The sequence below is a fragment of the Carcharhinus amblyrhynchos genome, chromosome 9, assembly GCF_965287045.1.
Source record: "Carcharhinus amblyrhynchos chromosome 9, sCarAmb.v2.hapA, whole genome shotgun sequence".
Taxonomy (NCBI): Eukaryota; Metazoa; Chordata; class Chondrichthyes; order Carcharhiniformes; family Carcharhinidae; genus Carcharhinus; species Carcharhinus amblyrhynchos.
In genome coordinates this window covers 37,798,774-37,818,793 of record NC_137332.1, presented here as the reverse complement: position 1 = coordinate 37,818,793, position 20,020 = coordinate 37,798,774, and the positions used below count along the sequence as shown (strand labels likewise).

At 43.2% G+C, this 20,020-nt stretch overlaps 1 protein-coding gene across 1 annotated transcript in view; it reads right to left on the bottom strand.

Moving 5' to 3' along the window:
* The window catches only part of eps15 (epidermal growth factor receptor pathway substrate 15), a 139,732-nt gene extending 121,924 nt beyond the window's left edge, over positions 1-17,808 (bottom strand). The window contains exon 1 of the mRNA XM_080195481.1: positions 17,756-17,808. Within this exon, the coding sequence (XP_080051607.1) occupies positions 17,756-17,782 (27 nt within the window). The 5' untranslated portion in view covers positions 17,783-17,808. The remainder of the gene's footprint in view (positions 1-17,755) is intronic.
* Between the last annotated feature and the right edge of the window lie 2,212 nt (positions 17,809-20,020).

Here is a 20,020-nt window from a genome sequence, read left to right as displayed (position 1 = left end):
GATGGTAGTATTTCTTGTTATCATTGCTTGTATGAGAAAGAGAAAGGAGAGATACAGATAGAAGTATTTCACTAATGAGCAATAACACAAGACTGATTAATGTAATCTCTGAATAACAAGTGTACTAAAATAACTAAGGATGTTATAAATGCAAATAACTTTTTTCTCTTCCGGAACATTCAACTTCAGCTATGTGCTCTTATAATCAACTTGCATAATCTATGTACAACTGTTATTGAATGCCCTTTAATTAAAATACTGAAAAAAAATTAAAATAACCACTTTTGTCTTTACATTAACAAACGAAATGACATCAAGTAAAGTTATCCTAAAAATAAAAACTTAAAGTTTTAATATTTTATAATGCGTTAATGAATTATCTCAAATTGCTCTCACCACTATTATTCTATACTCTTACATTGTTGCAATACTCAAAAATCTTTCTCCAGGTAGAACCCAAGTTCAGGAGGTATAAAATCTATTATGCTGTTGAATAATCACAGCATGAATTTCTCAATAGTAGTTTTGCAGGTAAGGTAATGAAAGATGACCTAACAGATAATTTTACAACAAAAACTAGAGGAAAACACTTCTTCCTATAACAACACAACGCTGAATCATCTTGCTAGTTAAGGTTCTGGCTGTCTATCTGCACTAAAGGCAAGAGATTGTATGATATGCTGAAAGTCAATGATAGGTCAAGACTGCATAGCAACATGCCATAGAGATTTAGATTAACAAAATCACGAGAAAAGACAGACAAAAGTAGACTTTGTAATAACACAACTGGCCTAATCTTTCACATCACATCTTTTCACAACAGCTTCAAAGTCAGTCATGGTGCAGTTGAACATAGAACATTACAGCAGAGTACAGGCCCTTCAGCCCTCAATGTTGCACCGACCTCTGAAACCAATCTAAAGCCAATCTAACCTACACTATTCCAATATCATCCAAATGTTTATCCAATGACCATTTAAATGCCCTTAATGTTGGCGAGTCCACTACTGTTGCAGGCAGGGCATTCCACACCCTTACTACTCTGTGAGTAAAGAACCTACCCCTGATATCTGTCCTATATCTATCACCTTTCAATTTAAAGCTATGTCCCCTCATGCTAGCCATCACCATCCAAGAAAAAAGGCTCTCACTGTCCACCCTATCTAAGCCTCTGACCATCCTGTATGCCTCTATTAAGTCACCTCTTAACCTTCTTCTCTCTAACAAAAACAGCCCCAAGTCCCTCAGCCTTTCCTTATAAGACCTTCCCACCATACCAGGCCAATGCTTCCACATCCTTCCTATAATGCGGTGACCAGAACTGTACACAATATTCCAAGTGCAGCTGCACCAGAGTTTTTTTACAGCTGCAACATGACCTCATGGCTCCAAAACTCAATCCCTCTACCAATAAAAGCTAACACACTGTATGGCTTCTTAACAACCCTATCAACCTGGGTGCCAACTTTCAGGGATCTATGCACATGGACACTGAGATCTCTCTACCCATCCACACTACCAAGTATCTTACCATTAGCCCAGTACTCTGTATTCCTGTTGCTCCTTCCAAAGTAAATCACCTCACTTTTCCGCATTAAACTCCATTTGCCACCTCTCAGTCCAGCTCTGCAGCTTATCTATGTCTCTCTGTAACCTGCAACACCCTTCCGCACTGTCCACAACTCCACCAACTTTAATGTCATCCGCAAATTTACTAACCCATCCTTCGGTTGACGATGGGCAAGCCGTTGATGTCATCTATATGGATTTCAGTAAGGCGTTTGACAAAGTCCCTCATGGTAGGCTGGTAGAAAAGGTTAAGACGCATGGGATACGGCGTCAGGTAGCTAGGTGGATTGAGAACTGGCTGGGCAATAGGAGACAGAGGGTAGTTGTGGAGGGGACTTTGTCCAGCTGGAGGCCAGTGACCAGTGGTGTGCCGCAGGGCTCAGTACTGGGACCTCTCCTCTTTGTAGTCTACATAAATGACTTGGAAGAGAGCGTAGGTGGTGTGATCAGCAAGTTTGCTGATGACACCAAGATGGCAGGGTTGGCGGGTACTGAAGTGGATTGTCAGGTGATACAACAGAATATAGATAGGTTGGTGCATTGGGCAGATAGGTGGCAGATGGAATTTAATCCTGACAAATGCGAGGTGATGCATTTTGGAAGGAATAATGTAGAGAGGAGCTATGTGATTAAAGGTAGACAAATTAGGAGTATAGAAACACAGAGGGACCTGGGAGTGCAGGTTCACAAATCCATGAAGGTTGTGACACAAGTGGAGAATGTTGTCAGGAAGGCTTATGGAATGCTAGCCTTTATAGGAAGAGGTATAGAGTTTAAAAGCTGCCGTCTAATGCTTCAGTTGTATAGAACGTTGGTTAGACCGCATTTGGAGTACTGCGTCCAGTTCTGGTCACCTTACTACCGGAAGGACGTGGAGGCTCTGGAAAGGGTGCAGAGGAGGTTTACCAGGATGTTGCCTGGCATGGAGGGGTTGGGTTACGAGGAAAGGTTGGAGAAACTGGGACTGTTCTCCTTGGAAAGACGGAGATTGAGGGGTGACATGATAGAGGTATATAAGATACTGAAGGGAATAGACAGGGTCAATAGTGAGAGACTGCTCCCTAGATTGGTTACGAATACAAGAGGACATGATTTAAGGGTGAGGGGGGAGAGGTATAATTTGGATATGAGAGGAAGGTTCTTTACGCAGAGAGTTGTGGGGGTATGGAACGCGCTACCGAGTGGGGTGGTGGAGGCGGGAACGTTGGACTCGTTTAAGGTTCAGTTAGATAGGCACATGAGTGAAACGAGGATGGAGGGTTATGGTAGGGGTTATTGAATAAGGGTTAGAACCTCGGGAGACACCGGAAAGGCAGGCTTGTGATTAACGTTTTTGTCTTTTCACTCCGCAGGTGGAGGTCCACCTCGTTGTCAAACGAGGGGCATGCACACGGTGGGTCGTGCGTGGGCTGCTCCTGGAGGTTCCGGGAGTGGCCTAGTACTTCGTGTCGGTGTGTGTGCTTGATCCTGGACCGGTAGACGGGCGCCGCAACAGCTCGGTGACTAGCACTGCTAGCTGTGCAGATACATGGATTTGGGCCTGTGTCTGTGGGAGTTTGTGCATTCTCCCTGTGGTTGCGTGGGTTTCCTCCGGGCGCTCCGGTTTCCTCCCACACCCCAAAGATGTGCTCTTAGGCTGATTGGTTTTACCAAATTGACACAATTCTCCCCTGAATCTGGCTAAGTCAGGGGTTCTATTTGTAGATACGCAGGGTAGAATAGGTGTAGGGTGATGCGGCGGCGCGGGTTTGTTGGGCCGAAGGGCCTGTTTCCTGTGCTGGGTTGTTCTTTGTTCTTGTTCTACGCCCTCATCCAGGCCATTTATAAAAATGACAAACAGCAGTGGCCCCAAAACAGATCCTTGCGGTACACCACTATGAGTGAACTACAGGATGAACATTTCCCATCAAACACCACCCTCTGTCTTCTTACAGCTAGCCAATTTCTGATCCAAACTGCTAAATCACCCTCAATTCCATGTCTCCATATTTTCTGCAATAGTCTATCATGGGGAAATTTATCAAACGCTTTACTGAAATCCATATACACCACATCAAATACTTCACCCTTATCCATCTCTTTGGTCACCTTCTCAAAGAACTCAATAAGGTTTGTGAGGCACGATCTACCCTTCACAAAACCATATTGACTATCCCTAATCAAATTATTCCTTTCTAGATGATTATAAATCCTATCTCTTATAATCCTTTCCAAAACTGTGCCCACAACAGAAGTAAGGCTCACTGGTCTATAATTACCAGGGTTGTCTCTACTTCCCTTCTTGAACAAAGGGACAACATCTGCTATCCTCCAGCCTTCTGGCACTATTCCTGTAGACAATGACGACCTACAGATCAAAGCCAAAGGCTCTGCAATCTCCTCCCTAGCCTCGCAGAGAATCCTAAGGTAAATCCCATCTGGCCCAGGGGACTTCTCTATTTTCACACTTTCCAGAATTGCTAACACCTCCGCCTTATGAACCTCAATCCCATCTAGTCTAATAGCCTGCATCTCAATATTCTCCTCGACAACATTGTCTTTTTCCTGTGTGAATACTGACGCAAAATATTCATTTAATGTCTTTCCTAGAAAGCTTTAGGGTTTTCCTGTTGTACCTGCCAAAGACTTCTCAGATCCCCTCCTGGCTCTTCTTAGCTCTCTCTTTAGGTCCTCCCTGGCTAACTTGTAACTCTCAAGCACTCTAACTGAGCCTTCACGTCTCATTTTACATAAATCTCCTTCTTCCTCTTCATAAGAGATTCAACTTCTTTAGTAAACCACAGTTCCTTCACTCGACCACTTCCTCCCTGCCTGGCTGGTACATACTTATCAAGGACACACAGTAGCTGTTCCTTGAACAAGCTCTATATTTCAATTGTGCCCATCCCCTGCAGTTTCCTTCCACATCCTATGTATCCTAAATCTCACTTAATCGCATCATAATTTCCTTTCCCCAGCTATAACTTTTGCACTGCAGTATATACCTATCCCTTTCCAACGCTAAAGTAAACGTAACCAAATTGTGGTCACTATCACCAAAGTACTCACCTACCTCCAAATCTAACACCTGGCTTGGTTCATTTCCCAGTACCAAATCCAATGCGGCCTCGCCTCTTGTTGGCCTATCTACATACTGTGTCAGGAAACCCTCCTGCACACATTGGACAAAAACTGACCCATCTAAAATATTCGAATGATAGCGTTTCCAGTCAATATTTGTAAAGTTAAAGTCCCACATAACAATTACCCTGTTACTTTTGCTTCTTTCCAGAATCATCTTTGCAATCCTTTCCTCTACATCTCTGGAACTTTTCAGAGCCCTGTAGAAAACTCCCAAGCAGGTTGACCTCTCCTTTCCAGTTTCTAACCTCAGCCCATACTACCTCGGTAGACAAGTCCTCATCAAACATCCTTTCTGCCACCGTAATAGTATCCTTGACTAACAATGCCACACCTCCCCCTCTTTTACCACCTTCCCTGATCTTACTAAAACATCTAAACACCGGAACCTGCAACAACCATTCTGTCCCTGCTCTATCCATGTCTCCGAAATGGTTACAACATCGAAGTCCCAGGTACCAACCCATGCTGCAAGTTCACCCACCTTATTCCGGATGCTCCTGGCATTGAAGTAGACACACTTCAAACCATCTTCCTACCTGTCAGTACACTCTTGCGACCTTGAAACCTTATTCATGACCTCACTACTCTCAACCTCCTGCACATTGGAGCTACAATTCAGGTTCCACTCTGCTGCCACTCTGGGCTCTTAGTCAGCAGGGGTTGCAACAATCCGAGTTCACATTCCAAAGCAGTGATGAGTGCATGCAGCATTGTCGGAGGTGTTGTCTTTCAGATGATACATCAAACCAAGGACCGTCAGACCTCTTGAGTGGACATAAAAGATCTCATATTTCCAACAGCATGGAATTATTCCCTGGTATTTTGGCCAATGTTTATCCTTCAATCAACATCACAAAAATAATGTATCTGGTTATTGCCATACCTCTGTGGGAGTTTGCTGTGTGATAATTGCCTGTTCCATTTCTTACATCACAAAGTGACTAATTTTCCAGAAGCACTTAAATGGCTGCAAGGTGCCATGGGACAGCTGGTGCTTATGAAATGTAAGTTTTACTTTTATATAAATGTAATTTTTTTTCCTCAAAACTCTACTGTGTCACAACCTTATCATTTGGTATCTAAAACTGTAGGTGGCTACTTACAATTTCAGGCCTCAGGTGAATTTTGAGAATGTAATTTGATATTTAGTGATCACAGTTGCATTTAAATGAGATGGGTCAATCCAGAAAAAAATGATGCTCTTCCTGTTAAGTGACACAATAGTGACACAATACAATAGTAAAACATTGGCATAAGCATCAAATAGACTCAAAAGGCACAAAATAATTGGATGTCTATTGGTGTAATAAAAGATACAAACTAAACTGTAAAAAGGCCAAAAAGATGTATCAAACAATATATAACAATGACTGCTTGACCAGCTATTTACCATTTATATAGATGATCTGGAGGAGGGAACCGAGTGTATGGTGTTGAAATTTGCTGATGACACCAAGATTGGTGGAATGGCAAACTGTGCGGAGGGTGTGGAAAGTCTGCAGAAGGATCTAGATAGGCTGGGCGAATGGGCCAGGAACTGGCAAATGGAATTTAATGTTGGCAAGTGTGAAGTTGTCCACTTTGGTAGGAATAATGGTAGAAAGGACTATTACTTACATGGCGAAAAACTGCAGCATGCTACGGTGCAGAGGGACCTCGGGGTCCTTGTGCATGAGTCGCAAAAACCCAGCCTGCAGGTGCAGCAGGAGGTCAGGAAGGCAAATGGGATGCTGGCCTTCATAGTGAGGGCGATTGAATGTAAAAGTAGGGAGGCCTTGCTGCAACTGTACAGGGCACTGGTGAGGCCGCAGCTGGGGCACTGTGTGCAGTTTTGGTCGCCGCACTTACGCAAGGATATTTTGGCCTTGGAGGGAGTGCAGAGGAGGTTTACTAGGCTGATTACGGAGTTGAGGGGGTTGAACTATGAGGAGAGGCTGAATAAACTAGGCTGGTACTCGTTAGAGTTTAGAAGAATGAGGGGAGATCTCATTGAGACGTATAAGATGATGAATGGGATGGATAGGATAGAGGTGGAGAGGCTCTTCCCGCTCAGAAAGGACAGTAGGACTAGAGGGCACAGCCTCAAGATAAAGGGGGGGCAGTTTAGAACGGAGTTGAGGAGGAACTTCTTCACTCAAAGGGTGGTGAATCTCTGGAATTCTCTGCCCGTTGAAGTAGAGGAGGCTGCCTCGCTAAATATGTTTAAGACACGGGTTGATAGGTTTTTGATAGGCAAGGGGATTAAGGGTTATGGGGAGAGGGCGGGAATGTGGAACTGAGCCACAACAGATCAGCCATGATCTTATTGAATGGCGGGGCAGGCTCGAGGGGCTAGATGGCCTACTCCTGCTCCTATTTCTTATGTTCTTATGATGTTCTTAAAGTGAGGCTGTGTGAATTTTAAATTTCATTGTTCACAAACTCCTCTGAATTTGTGGCATAATTGTCCTACACATGCAGGATTCATGAGCTGTTTTGGCCTCCCAGAATCAATACGCTGTGGTATATCTAGGTTAGAATTTTTTTTAAGTGCAAAGATAGATTAAAAGAAAATCTTAAGTGTCAACAGAACCAGAATATCGCTAACTCCTGAAAGACTTTTCAAACATTTTTCAACAAGCCAGAGTCCAATTTATAGGCTGAGCATGTTAAATTCTGAACTTATCTTATGTTCATTTAACAGCAATTAAATATGACCCCCAAAGAAACACAACAGCTAGCATTTGTGCATGACATAATACAATGTTCACAGAATTTTTTACAGTGCAGAAGGAGGCCATTTGGCCCATTGTGTCTGCACCAGCTCTCCAAACAAGGATCATGACTCAGTGCCATTCCCCTGGCTTTTCCCCTACCTCTGCATATTGTTTCTACTCAAGTAATTATCTAATGCCTTCTTGAATGACTCAATTGATTCTGCCTGCGCCACACATTCCAGGTAGTACATTCCAGATTCAAACCACTAGCTGTGTGAAAGAAAAAATTCTTATATTTGCTTTTTTTGCAATTCTTTTTGAATCTGTTCTCTATTACTCTTGATCTTTTACAAGGAGGAACATCTTCTCCCTAGCTACTCTGTCCAGCCCCCTCAAGTTTGAACATCAGATCGCCTCTTGGACTCCTTCTCTCCAAGGACAGCAGTTCCTTTAATCTATCCTCATAACTGAAATTTCTCAACCCTGGAACCATTCTTGTAAACCTCTTCTGCACTCTCATAAGAACATAAGAAATAGGAGCAGGAGTAGGCCAACTAGCCCTTCGAGCCTGCCCTGCCATTCAATAAGATCATGGCTGATCTGTCTTGGCTCAGTTCCACCTTCCCGCCCTCTCCCCATAACCCTTAATCCCCTCTCTTATCAAAAACCCATCAACCTGCGTCTTAAAAATATTTAGCGAGGTAGCCTCCACCACTTCAATGGGCAGAGAATTCCAGAGATTCACCACCCTTTGAGTGAAGAAGTTCCTCCTCAACTCCGTTCTAAACCGCCCCCCCTTTATCTTGAGGCTGTGCCCCCTAGTCCTACTATCCTTTCTGAGCGGGAAGAGTCTCTCCACCTCTATCCTATCCATCCCATTCATCATCTTATACGTCTCAATGGGATCTCCCCTCATTCTTCTAAACTCTAACGAGTACAAGCCTAATTTATTCAGCCTCTCCTCATCGCTCAACCCCCTCAACTCCGGCATCAGCCTAGTAAACCTCCTCTGCACTCCCTCCAAGGCCAAAATATCCTTGCGTAAGTACGGCACCCAAAACTGCACACAGTACTCCAGCTGCGGCCTCACCAATGCCCTATACAGCCGCAGCAAGACCTCCCTACTTTTATATTCAATCCCCCTCGCTATGAAGGCCAGCATCCCATTCGCCTTCCTGACCTCCTGCTGCACCTGCAAGCTGGGTTTTTGCGACTCATGCACAAGGACCCCGAGGTCCCTCTGCACTGTCACCTGCTGCAGGTTTTCTCCACGTAAGTAATAATCCTTCCTACCATTATTCCTACCAAAGTGGACCACCTCGCGCTTGCCAACATTAAATTCCATCTGCCATTTCCTGGCCCATTCACCCAGCCTATCTAGATCCTTCTGTAGACTCTCACCACCCTCCGCACAATTTGCCTTTCCACCAATCTTGGTGTCATCAGCAAATTTCGACACCCTACACTCGGTTCCCTCCTCCAGATCATCTATATAAATGGTAAATAGCTGAGGCCCCAGCACCGACCCCTGAGGCACTCCACTAGTCACCATCCGCCAATCCGAATAGCACCCATTGACCCCCACTCTCGCCAATGGTTCACATCCTTCCAATAATGTTGTGCCCAGAACTGTATACAATATTCCAGCTGAGGTCTAGCCTGTGATCTACAAGTTCAGCGTAATCTTCTTGCTCTTGTTTTCTATGCCATTATTCATAAAGTCCAGGATACTATATGCTTTATTAACAGCTCTGTTCACTTGTCCTACCACCTTAAATGACCAATGCACATGTACACTCAGGTCCCTTTGCTCCTGCACCCCCTTAAGAATTTTATCCCTTATTTTCTATTGTCTCTCAAAGATCTTTCTATCAAAATCATCACCTCACACATCACATTGAACTTTATCTGCCACCTGTCTACCCACTTGCCTATATTGTTTTGAAATTCTACATTGTCGTCTTCACAATTTACAATACCAACGTTTTGTATCCTCCACAAATTTTGGAATTGTCCCCTGCACACTAAGATCTAGTTCATTAATATGTATCAGGAAAAGCAAGGGTCCAAATTCCAACCCCGAGAAATCATCCTTTAGCCCGAAAAATATCCATTAATCGTTACTCTCTGCTTTCTATTATTCAGCCAATTTTGTATTCATGTTGCTACTGCCCTTTTATTTCACGAGCTATAACATTTCTCACAAGTTTGAGGGAAAACTTATACTGTATCAAATGCCTTCCGAAAATCCACTTACACATCAATTGCATTACCACATTGAGCCTTTCTGTTACCTCCTCAGAAAACGCCAGCAAGTTAATTAAACATGATTTCACTGTCAGAAACCCATGCTGGCTCTTCCTAATCGATATGGCTACTACTTCTAACTTGAATAATTGTTTCTAGAAGCTTTCCCACCACTTATATTAAACTGATTGGTCTGTAATTGCTGGGGCTATCCTTACAATCTTTTTTGAACAAGTGGGTAACACTTGCAATTCGTCAGTCCATGACAACTCTCCTAAATCAACAGGAGAATGAAAGATTATGGCCAATGCCTCAGCAATTTCCATTCTCACTTCCTTCAATATCATTGAATATATCTTATCCAGTCCCAGTTCCTTGTCAGCTTTAACTGCTGACAGTATCAACTTATCAATTTTAAGCAATTTTAAACTCTTCTAGGGACAGATTTCCCTCATCTGTCGCTATGGCCGGTGTTGCATCTACCTTCTTGATAGACAGTTGTAAAACACTAACTTAATGCCTCAAATATGCCCCATGTGCAAATTCCTTTTTTGATCTCTAATTGGCCCTATTGTTTTTACTATTCATACGCCTATAGAAAACTTTGTGAGCTCCTTTACATTGGCTGCCAGTTTTTCCCTCAGAAGCCCCCTATGCTTCTCTAATAGAGTCATGATGTGGGTATGCCGGCGTTGGACTGGCGTAAACACAGTAAAAAGTCTGACAACACCAGGTTTTAGTCCAACCTATTTATTTGATAATATTCTCACTAGCTTTCGAGTGGACAGCCTGACGAAGAGGCTGTCCCCTCGAAAGCTAGTGAGAATATTATCAAATAAATAGGTTGGACTAAAACCTGGTGTTGTCAGACTTTTTACTGTCTCTAATAGAGTCACAGAGGTTCACAGCATGAAAACAGGCCCTTCAGCCCAACTGGTCCATGCTGCACTTTTTTTTAAACCCCTAAGCTAATCACAATTGCCCACATTTGGCCCATATCCCCCATGCCCATCATACCCATGTAACTGTCTAAATGCTTTTTAAAAAGACAAAATTGTACCTGCCTCTACTACTACCTCTGGCAGCTTGTTCCAGACACTCATCACCCTCTGTGTGAAAGAACTGCTCTTCTGACACTTTTGTATCTCCCCCTCTCACCTCAAACCTATGCCCTCCAGTTTTAGACTCCCCTACTTTTGGGGGAAGTTATTGACTATCTAGCTGATCTGTGCCCCTCATTATTTTATAGACCTCTATAAGATTACGCCTCAGCCTCCTAAGCTCCAGAGAAAAAAGTCCCAGTCTATCCAGCCTCTCCTTATAACTTAATCCATTAAGTCCTGGTAGTATCCTAGTAAATCTTTTCTGCATTCTTCCTAGTTTAATAATATCCTTTCCAAAATACGGTGATCAGAATTGCACACAGTATTCCAGGTTATGCCGCTGTTTAAAAAAGGTAGCAGACAAAAGGCGGATAACTACAGGCCAGTTAGCTTAACGTCCATCGTTGGGAAAATGCTAGAATCCATCATTAAAGAAGAAATAGTAAGACACCTAGAAAAGAATGGTTCGATCAAGCAGATGCAACATGGATTTGTGAAGGGGAAGTTGTGTTTGACGAATTTACTGGATTTTTATGAAGATGTGACGAGTGCAGTAAACAGTGGGGAACCAGTGGATGTGGTGTTTTTAGATTTCCAGAAGGCATCTGATAAGGTGCTTCACAAAAGGTTGCTGCAGAAGGTTAGGATACACGGAGTTGGGGGTAGAGTGTTAGGGTGGATTGAGGATTGGCTATCTAACAGGAAGCAGAGAGTTGAAATAAATGGGTGCTTTTCTGGTTGGCAGTTGGTGACTAGAGGCATGCTGCAGGGATCGGTGCTGGGGCCTCAAACTGTTTACCATTTGCATAGATGATCTGGAGGAGGGGGCTGAGTGTAGGGTAACAAAATTTGCTGATGACACAAAGATGAGTGGAAAAGCAAATTGTGTGGAGGATGCGGAAAGTTTGCAGAGAGATCTGGATAGGCTCAGTGTGTGGGCGAGGACCCAGCAGATGGAGTATAACATTAGCAAATGTGAGGTTATCCATGTTAGAAGAAATAATAGTAGGATGGAATATTACTTAAATGGTGAAAAGTTGCAGCATGCTACTGTGCAGAGGGACCTGGGGGTCCTTGTGCACGAATCGCAAAAACTCAGTCTGCAGGTGCAGCAGGTGATCAAGAAGGCGAAAGGAACGTTGGCCTTTATATCCTACAGATATAAAAGCAGGGAGGTCTTGCTGCAACTGTACAAGGCACTGGTGAGGCCGCAACTGGAGTACTGTGCGCAGTTTTGGTCACCTTATTTGTGAAAGGATATATTGGAGGGAGTACAAAGAAGGTTCACCAGGCTGATACTGGAGATGAGGGGGTTAGCTTATGAGGAGAGATTAAATAGACTGTGCCTGTACTCGTTGGAGTTTAGAAGGCTGAGGAGGGATCTTATAGAGACTTACAAGATAATGAAGGGGCTAGATAGGGTAGAGGTAGAGAGATTCTTTCTGCTTAGAAAGGAAACCAGAACTAGACGGCACAGCCTCAAAACGTGGGGGTGGGGGGCGCGGTTTTTAGAACAGGTTTGAGGAGGAACTTCTTCACTCAGTGGGTGGTGAATTTCTGGAATTCTCTGCCCATTGAAGTGGTGGAGGCTACCTCATTGAATACGTTTAAGTCACGGGTAGATAGATTTCTGATAGATAAGGGCATTAAGGGTTATGGGGAGCAGGCGGGTAAGTGGAACTGATCCACTTCATCCACTTGAATGGCGGGGCAGGCTCAAAGGGCTAGATGGCTTACTCCTGCTCCTATTTCTTATGTTCTTAAGTGTGGCCTTACCAATGTCTTGTACAACTTCAACAAGACATTCCAACTCCTGTATTCAATGTTCTGACCAATGAAACCAAGCATGCCGAATGCCTTCTTCACCACTCTGTCCACCTGTGACTCCACTTTCAAGAAGCTATGAACATGTACCCATTGATCTCTTTGTTCTGTAACTCTCCCCAACGCCCTACCATTAACTGAGTAAGTCCTGCCCTGGTTCAATCTACCAAAATGCATCACCTCGCATTTGTCTAAATTAAACTCCATCTGCCATTCATCAGTCTACTGGCCCAATTGATCAAAATCCCATTGCAATTGGAGATAACTTTCTTCACTGTCCACTATGTCACCAATCTTAGTGTCATCTGCAAACTTACTAACCATGCCTCCTATATTCTCATCCAAGTCATTAATATAAATGACAAATAACAGAGGACCCAGAACTGATCCCAGGCCTCCAGTTCGAAAAACAATTCTCTACAACCACCCTCTGGCTTCTGTCAAGAAGCCAATTTTGTATTCATTTAGATATCTGACCCTGGATCCCGTGAGATTTAACCTTATGCAACAACCTACCATGCGGTACCTTGTCAAAGGCCTTGCTAAAGTCTATCAACTGCACTTTCCTCATCTATCTTCTTGTTTACTCCTTCAAAAAACTCAATCAAATTTGAGAGACATGATTTTCCATTCACAAAGCCATGCTGACTGTCCCTAATCAGTACTTGCGTCTCTAAATGCCTGTAGATCCTGTCTCTCAAAATACCTTCCAACAATTTACCGACCACAGATGTAAGGCTCGTTGGCCTGTAGTTCCCAGACTTTTCCCTGCAGCCCTTTTTAAGCAAATATGCTTTTTCATGTCGCCTCTGAACCTTCTGTATTCCTCTTAATTCTCAACTTTATTTTCTACCTGGCACCTGAAATAAGCACACTTTTTCTCCCTTAATTTCCAACCACCCAGGGAGCTCTGCATTTGTTTGCCTTGTACCTTGACTGTGTCCATTTGTTTTGAAGGTAACCCGTTGTTCAGCTACGGTTTTTCCTGCCAACCTGTTCCTGTGTAAAGTTATGTAATTCCAAAAGGAGTTTGATAAAGTGCCATTTAACAAACTTGTCAGCAAAGGTAAATCCCATAGAATAAGAGATACATTTGGCTGAGTGACAGGAAACAGTAATGGCGAACAGTTTTTTCCAGTCTGGTGGCAGGGATATGGAGGGGCTCCATAGATATTGGTGTGAGGGCTACTGCTTTACTTCATCTAACAACTTAAGACTTGTCTAGGCCACAAATACAACATTTGCAAATGCCATAAAATTGGGAAGTATTGTGAATAGTGAGAAGGATAGAGGCAGATTTCAAGAAAGATAGGCAAACAGATGACAGAATAAATTTAATGACAGAAGTGTGAAGTGACGTATTTTGGAAAGAAGAGTGAGGAGAGGCGATATAAAATAAAGAGTACAATTCTAAAATGGGTGCAGGAGCGAAGGAAAGCTGGGGGTTTATATGCACAAATCATTGATGGTGACAGGGCAAGTTGAGGAAACAGTTAAAAAGGCACATGAGATCGTGGGCTTAGAATAAAAAGCAAGGAAATTATGGTGAACCTTTATAAAACATTGGTTTAGCCTGAACTGGCGTATTGTCCAATTCTAGGCACAGCATTTTAGGAAGGATGTGAAGGCATCAGAGGGATTTACAAGAATGATTCAAGGGATGAGGCTCTTCAGTTACAAAGATAAATTCGGGAAGTTGGGGCTGTTCAGCTTTGAGAAGAGACAGTCAAACAGAGATTTGACAGCAGGGCTCAAAATCATGTGGAATTTGGACAGATAGGGAGAAAATGATTCCATTGGCAGAAGGGTCAAGAACGAAAGGCCATTGCTTTAAACTGAACAACAAAATAACTAGAGGCATTAGGGGGAAATACTTGTTTTTAAACACAGCAATAATTAGGATCTGGAATTCTCTGCCCAAGAATGTCAGATTGGCATCCTTCCATCTGAGAGAGATGATAGGAATCCAACCCTAAACTTGGGTGAGGTCAGATGAGATCATCTTCTGATGGCCAAAGAAGCCATTTCCGGAAAACTGCAGTCTGCACAAGCGCCTCACATGAAATAAGAGCTGGGATGAAGTATTCCCTCTATTTGATTTTTTGGCAGCATAGCACAAGCAGGATTTGGAGACATAGGCTTCGCCAGCACCTGCATCTCCCTCTCTATCTTATGAACTGAATCCAAAGGAAGGACAAACCCTAATTCTGCAGCCCACTCATGTTGCAGGAAATGCTGAAAGCTGCTTGGTTAAAGGGAGCAGCAGCTGCCTATAGGGGTCTGCTCCAGTGACTCTGACTCTCCCATGCCCGACGCACAAGGCAGTTTGGCTCATGACTGGGACTTGATTGACGGACACCAGAGCATGTCGACATGCTGGTGGGTCTGCATATTGTATCTCTAAGTTGATGGGTCCTGCAAGGTCCCCTGCAGTTCAGGTGAGGACTAAAGGGTGCTTTTTACCACGTGTTACCATATTATAAGTAACATGATGGAGGCTGGTTCAACCATGGTTTTCAAAAAAAAATTAGCTCAGAGAGGATTACAACGTGGAAACATGCCCTTCGGCCCAACTTGTCCATGCTGCCCTTGTTTTTTTAAACTCCTAACTTAGTCCCAATTGCCTGCATTTGGCCCACATCCCTCAATAACCATCTTACCCATGTATCTGTCTAAATGCTTTTTAAAAAGACAAAATTGTACCTGCCTCTACTACGACCTCTGGTAGCTTGTTCCAGACACTCTCCACTCTCTGAAAAAATTGCCCTTCTGGACATTTTTGTATCTCTCCCCTCTCACCTTAAACCTATGCCCTCTAGTTTTAGGCTCTCCTACCTTTGAGAAAAGATATTGACTATCTAGTTGATCTATGCCCCTCATTATTTTACAGACCTCCACAAGATCCTCCTCAGCCTCCTAAACTTCAGAGAAAAAAGTTCCAGTGTATCCAACCTCTCCTTATAACTCAAACCATCAAGTCTTGGTAGCATCCTAGTAAATCTTTTCTGCACTCTTTCTATAATAGGGTGACCAGAACCATACACAGCATTCTGTGTGGCCTTACCAATGTCTTGTACAACTTCAACAAGACATCCCAACTCTGTATTCAATGTTCTGACCAATGAAACCAAGCATGCTGAATGCCTTCTTCACCATTCTGTCCACCTGTGACTCCACTTTCAAGGAGCTATGAACATGTACCCCCAGATAACTTTCTTCACTGTCCACTATGCCACCAATCTTGGTGTCATCTGCAAACTTAATAACCATGCCTCCTATATTCTCATCCAAATCATTAATATAAATGACAAATAACAGTGGACTCAGCACTGATCCCTGAGGCACACCACTGGTCACAGGCCTCCAGTTTGAAAAGCAACTCTCTACAAGTACCCTCTGTCTTCTGTCAAGAAGCCAATTGTGTATCCACTTAGATTCCTCCCCCTGGATCCCGTGAGGTTTAACTTTATGCAACAAGCTACCATGCAGCACCTTGTCAAAGGCCTTGCTAAAGTCCATGTAGACATCAACAGCACTGCCCTCACCTACCTCCTTGGTTACCTCTTCAAAAAACTTAATCAAATTTGTGAGACATGATTTTTCACTCACAAAGCCATGCTGATTGTCCCTAATCAGTCCTTGCATCTCTAGGTGCCTGTAGATCCTTTCTCTCAAAAAACCTTCCAGCAACTTGCCCACCACAGATTGAGGCTCACTGGCCTGTAGTTCCTACACTTTTCCCTGCAGCCCTTTTTAAACAAAGGCACAATATTTGCCACTCTCCAATCTTCAGGCATCTCACCTGTGACTATCGATGATTCAAATATCTCTGCTCAGGGACTCGCAATTTCCTCCCTAGACTCCCAAAATGCCCTTCACTCTAAAATGAATGTGCTTACCCTGGACCCTGGTTAACACACTTTTGAAAGCTTCCCACTTACCAGCTGTCCCTTTGCCTTCCCAGACTCCCCCAATTCACTTTTGAAAGTTCCTGCCTGATAATCATCAAAATTGGTCTTGCCCCAAATTAGAATTTTAACTTTTGGGTCAGACCTATCATTCTCCATAGCTATCTTAAAACTAATAAGAATTATGGTCACTGGTCCCAAAGTGATCCTTCACTAACACTTCTGTCACCTACCCTTCTTTATTTCACAAGAGGCGGTCAAGTTCTGCCCCCTCTCTAGGTCTGGCCATCCACATACCAAATGAGAAATTCCTCCTGAATACATTCATCAAATTTCTCTCCATCCAACCCTGTAATACTATGGCTGTCCCAGACAGTGTTGGGAAAGTTAAAATCCTGTACTATTATCGCCCATTTTTCTTGGGGCTATCTGTAATGTCCTAACATGAAAAGAAAGAAAATTGCAGGGCTGTAGGGAAAAAGGGAATGGGATTGATTCTTGCAGAGATCTGATCTGGACATGACAGGCTAAAAAGGTTAAAGTTTATTTATTCACCACAAGTAAGGCTTATATTAACATTGCAATCAAGTTACTGTGAAACTCCTTAAATGACCTCTTACTAAGCTGTAAACATTGTGATTATATTCTTTGATACCATTTGACATAATGATAGTAACATTTCCTGCAATCTGATCACCATAAGACACTACTACAAGGGCTAAGCATCAACATATGTAATGAACGATTTGTATGGGAATAAGGCTGGCTTTGAAGTTCTGCATACTATGAGAAACAGTCAACGAAAGAACTCAGATAGTAATTGTAAATCAGATCTATATGGGAGAGTAGGTGCCGCTGACATTAATGTTTACAAAGTGCCACAGTAAGTCGCATCAGTGTAACATGTTGCTGATACAGTTTAGATCTTGCTGGTTGCACCCACCCAGTGGCAATGAAGTATCCGCCTGGTCTCCCACCCACACACCAGCTTCCCGGCCCCTGAACTTGTTCGGCGGTGCTGTAGGCCCAGCAATTTCCCCCCACCAAACCTTCAGCAAAATCGCTATTTCCCACGAACTACGCCCACAGGTTTGTTTCCTTTTTTCCGGTTGTCGCTGCCCGCACCAGCCCCACTGCAAGGCGAACTTCACAGAATGAAAAACTCTTATCACTCTCAGTCACCGCGACCGCATTCCTTCGGCGTCCACTCGCTTTTCTCTAACATAAATCCTGGCAAATGTTGTTTAAAGCCCGAGTGTTTTAAAAGAAAAGGCCCGGTTTTTACCTGAGTGAGTGTAAACTGCCCCGCCATGCTGTTTCCTACACTTTAGCCCATCATGCACTGAAAAAAGTTCGTGAACTTTAGGACCACAAATAAAATCTGGCACTGGATTTCCAGCTGGAATAGATTACTTTAGGGGTTTATCTCCATGCAGTTTTCTAACAAACAAACGCAAATTTAAGAAAATACTCCAAACCCCCCATTTCTCAGCCCATGTCAGTACTTGAAGAGCAAGATTGGTCAATCTGGTGACCTGGTGATCATTTATCTCTCAATCTTCTGTTATGTGTATCACCTAAAGGAACTCCTCAAAGCCTGCTTGCCATCTACATAGCACAAGTCAGAAGTGTGGTGGAATATTCTCTACTTACCTGGAATGAGTGCAGCTCTATGCACACTCAAGTTTGACGCCATCCAAGACAAAGCAGCCTGTTTGACCGGTACCCCATTCACCATCTTAAATATTCGCTCCTTTGTGTGTGAACCAGGTATCAGTGGTCACAGGCATTCGGCCTCTGATCTTCGGGTAAGCCTTCTCTCAGGCGGCCTTTATGACACATGACAGCGCAGAGTCGCTGAGCAGAGACTTGATAGCCAAGTTCCCACGCATGTGGATGGCCTCAACCAGGATCTTGGGTTCATGTCACACTATCTGTAACCCCCACGACTTGCCTGGGCTTGCAAAATCTCACTAACTGTCCTGTATGGGGACAATACACATCTCTTTAGTCTGTGCTTAATGCTTTCTCCACCATCATTGTCTGTACCTTTGAGACTAGATTACCTGTAAAGACTCAAGTTCCAAACATTATTTTGTAAATTGAGTTTGTGTCTTTATATGCTCTGTTTGTGAACAGAACTCCCACTCACCTGATGAAGGAGCATTAAGCACTCCGAAAGCTAGTGGATTTTGCTACCAAATAAACCTGTTGGACTTTAATCTGGTGTTGTGAGACTTCTTACTGTGTTATCCAGGTGTGTACCATAGTTACAAGATGCATCGCAGCAATTTACAAAGATTTCTTTAAACTGCAGTTTCCAAACTCAAGCCCTCCCGGAAGGACAAGGACAGCAGCTAAGGCAACTGGAAATACTATCACCTCCTAGTTCCACTCAACACTGAATTAGAAATATACTGCTGTTCCTACTCACCACTGGATCAAACACCTGGAACTCTCTTCCTCATAGATTTGGAAGAGTACTTTCACCACTTGGAGTATAGCGTTTCAAAGGGTGACTCAACACCACCTTCTCAAAAACAAGTAGGGCGAGCCAAAAAATGCTGGTCTCACGATCGATGTCCACATCTCATGGACTAATGAATCAAAACATTTTCTCCTGTGCTAGCTTGATAATGGCTTCACCCTGGCCTCCGAATCGAAAGGTTGTTGGTCCAAGAATTTGATCGTATCATTTAGGCTGACACTCCAGTACTGAGGAAATGGTGTGTTGTTGGAAATGCTGTTTGTTGGACATGATGATAAACCATGGTTCTATCAGATTGTGCAGGCAGATATAAGGAACATTATGCCAGTAATTGAAGAAAAGTAGGCAAGTTCAAATGATGGCCTGGCAAAGAGTCTGAGCTTCCGCAGAGCACTCAGATGTTGGGTGGCTTCTGCTTCAGCTGCAATGGAAGCTGGGATATTGGTCATCAGAGACAGCAAGAAAGGAACAGGAAGGTATATTGAGGGGTTAGATGAGGAAGAGGCTTGTGTGTAGCATAAACACAGACATGCACCTGTTGAACCAAAAGACTTAATTCTGCAACTACTTTGTTTTTTCCATAAATAATATATATAAATATATTCATTAAATTTGTAAAAATACATTACAATTTTAACTTCAAAATTATAGAAAGTGCATTAAAATTCCCCATACAACAAAACATTTGCCTCAAAACAATTATGATATTATAATATTCTTGATATTTGTAAGGTTCATTCCATGTCAGGTGTACAGCCTGAGGGCAGAACAATTCAAATTGAAAATTATAGAAAGTGCAATAGAATTCAACTTTTCTCCACATATTATGTTTCATTCTGGTATGACTCAATACAATTTCAATACTCTTAATATTCACAATGTACATTCCGTATCAGGCACACAACCTAATGGGTTTCACTAGGAGTTCAGCTCCTCAGCCCCTACAGCTGAAAAGCCTTAGACAACAACCAATCCCCATTTGAGCCTCTGCGGTGACTGCCCACCCTCTAATGCATCCTTCAGCATGTAGTGCCGGATCATGGAATGTACTAGGCTGCAACA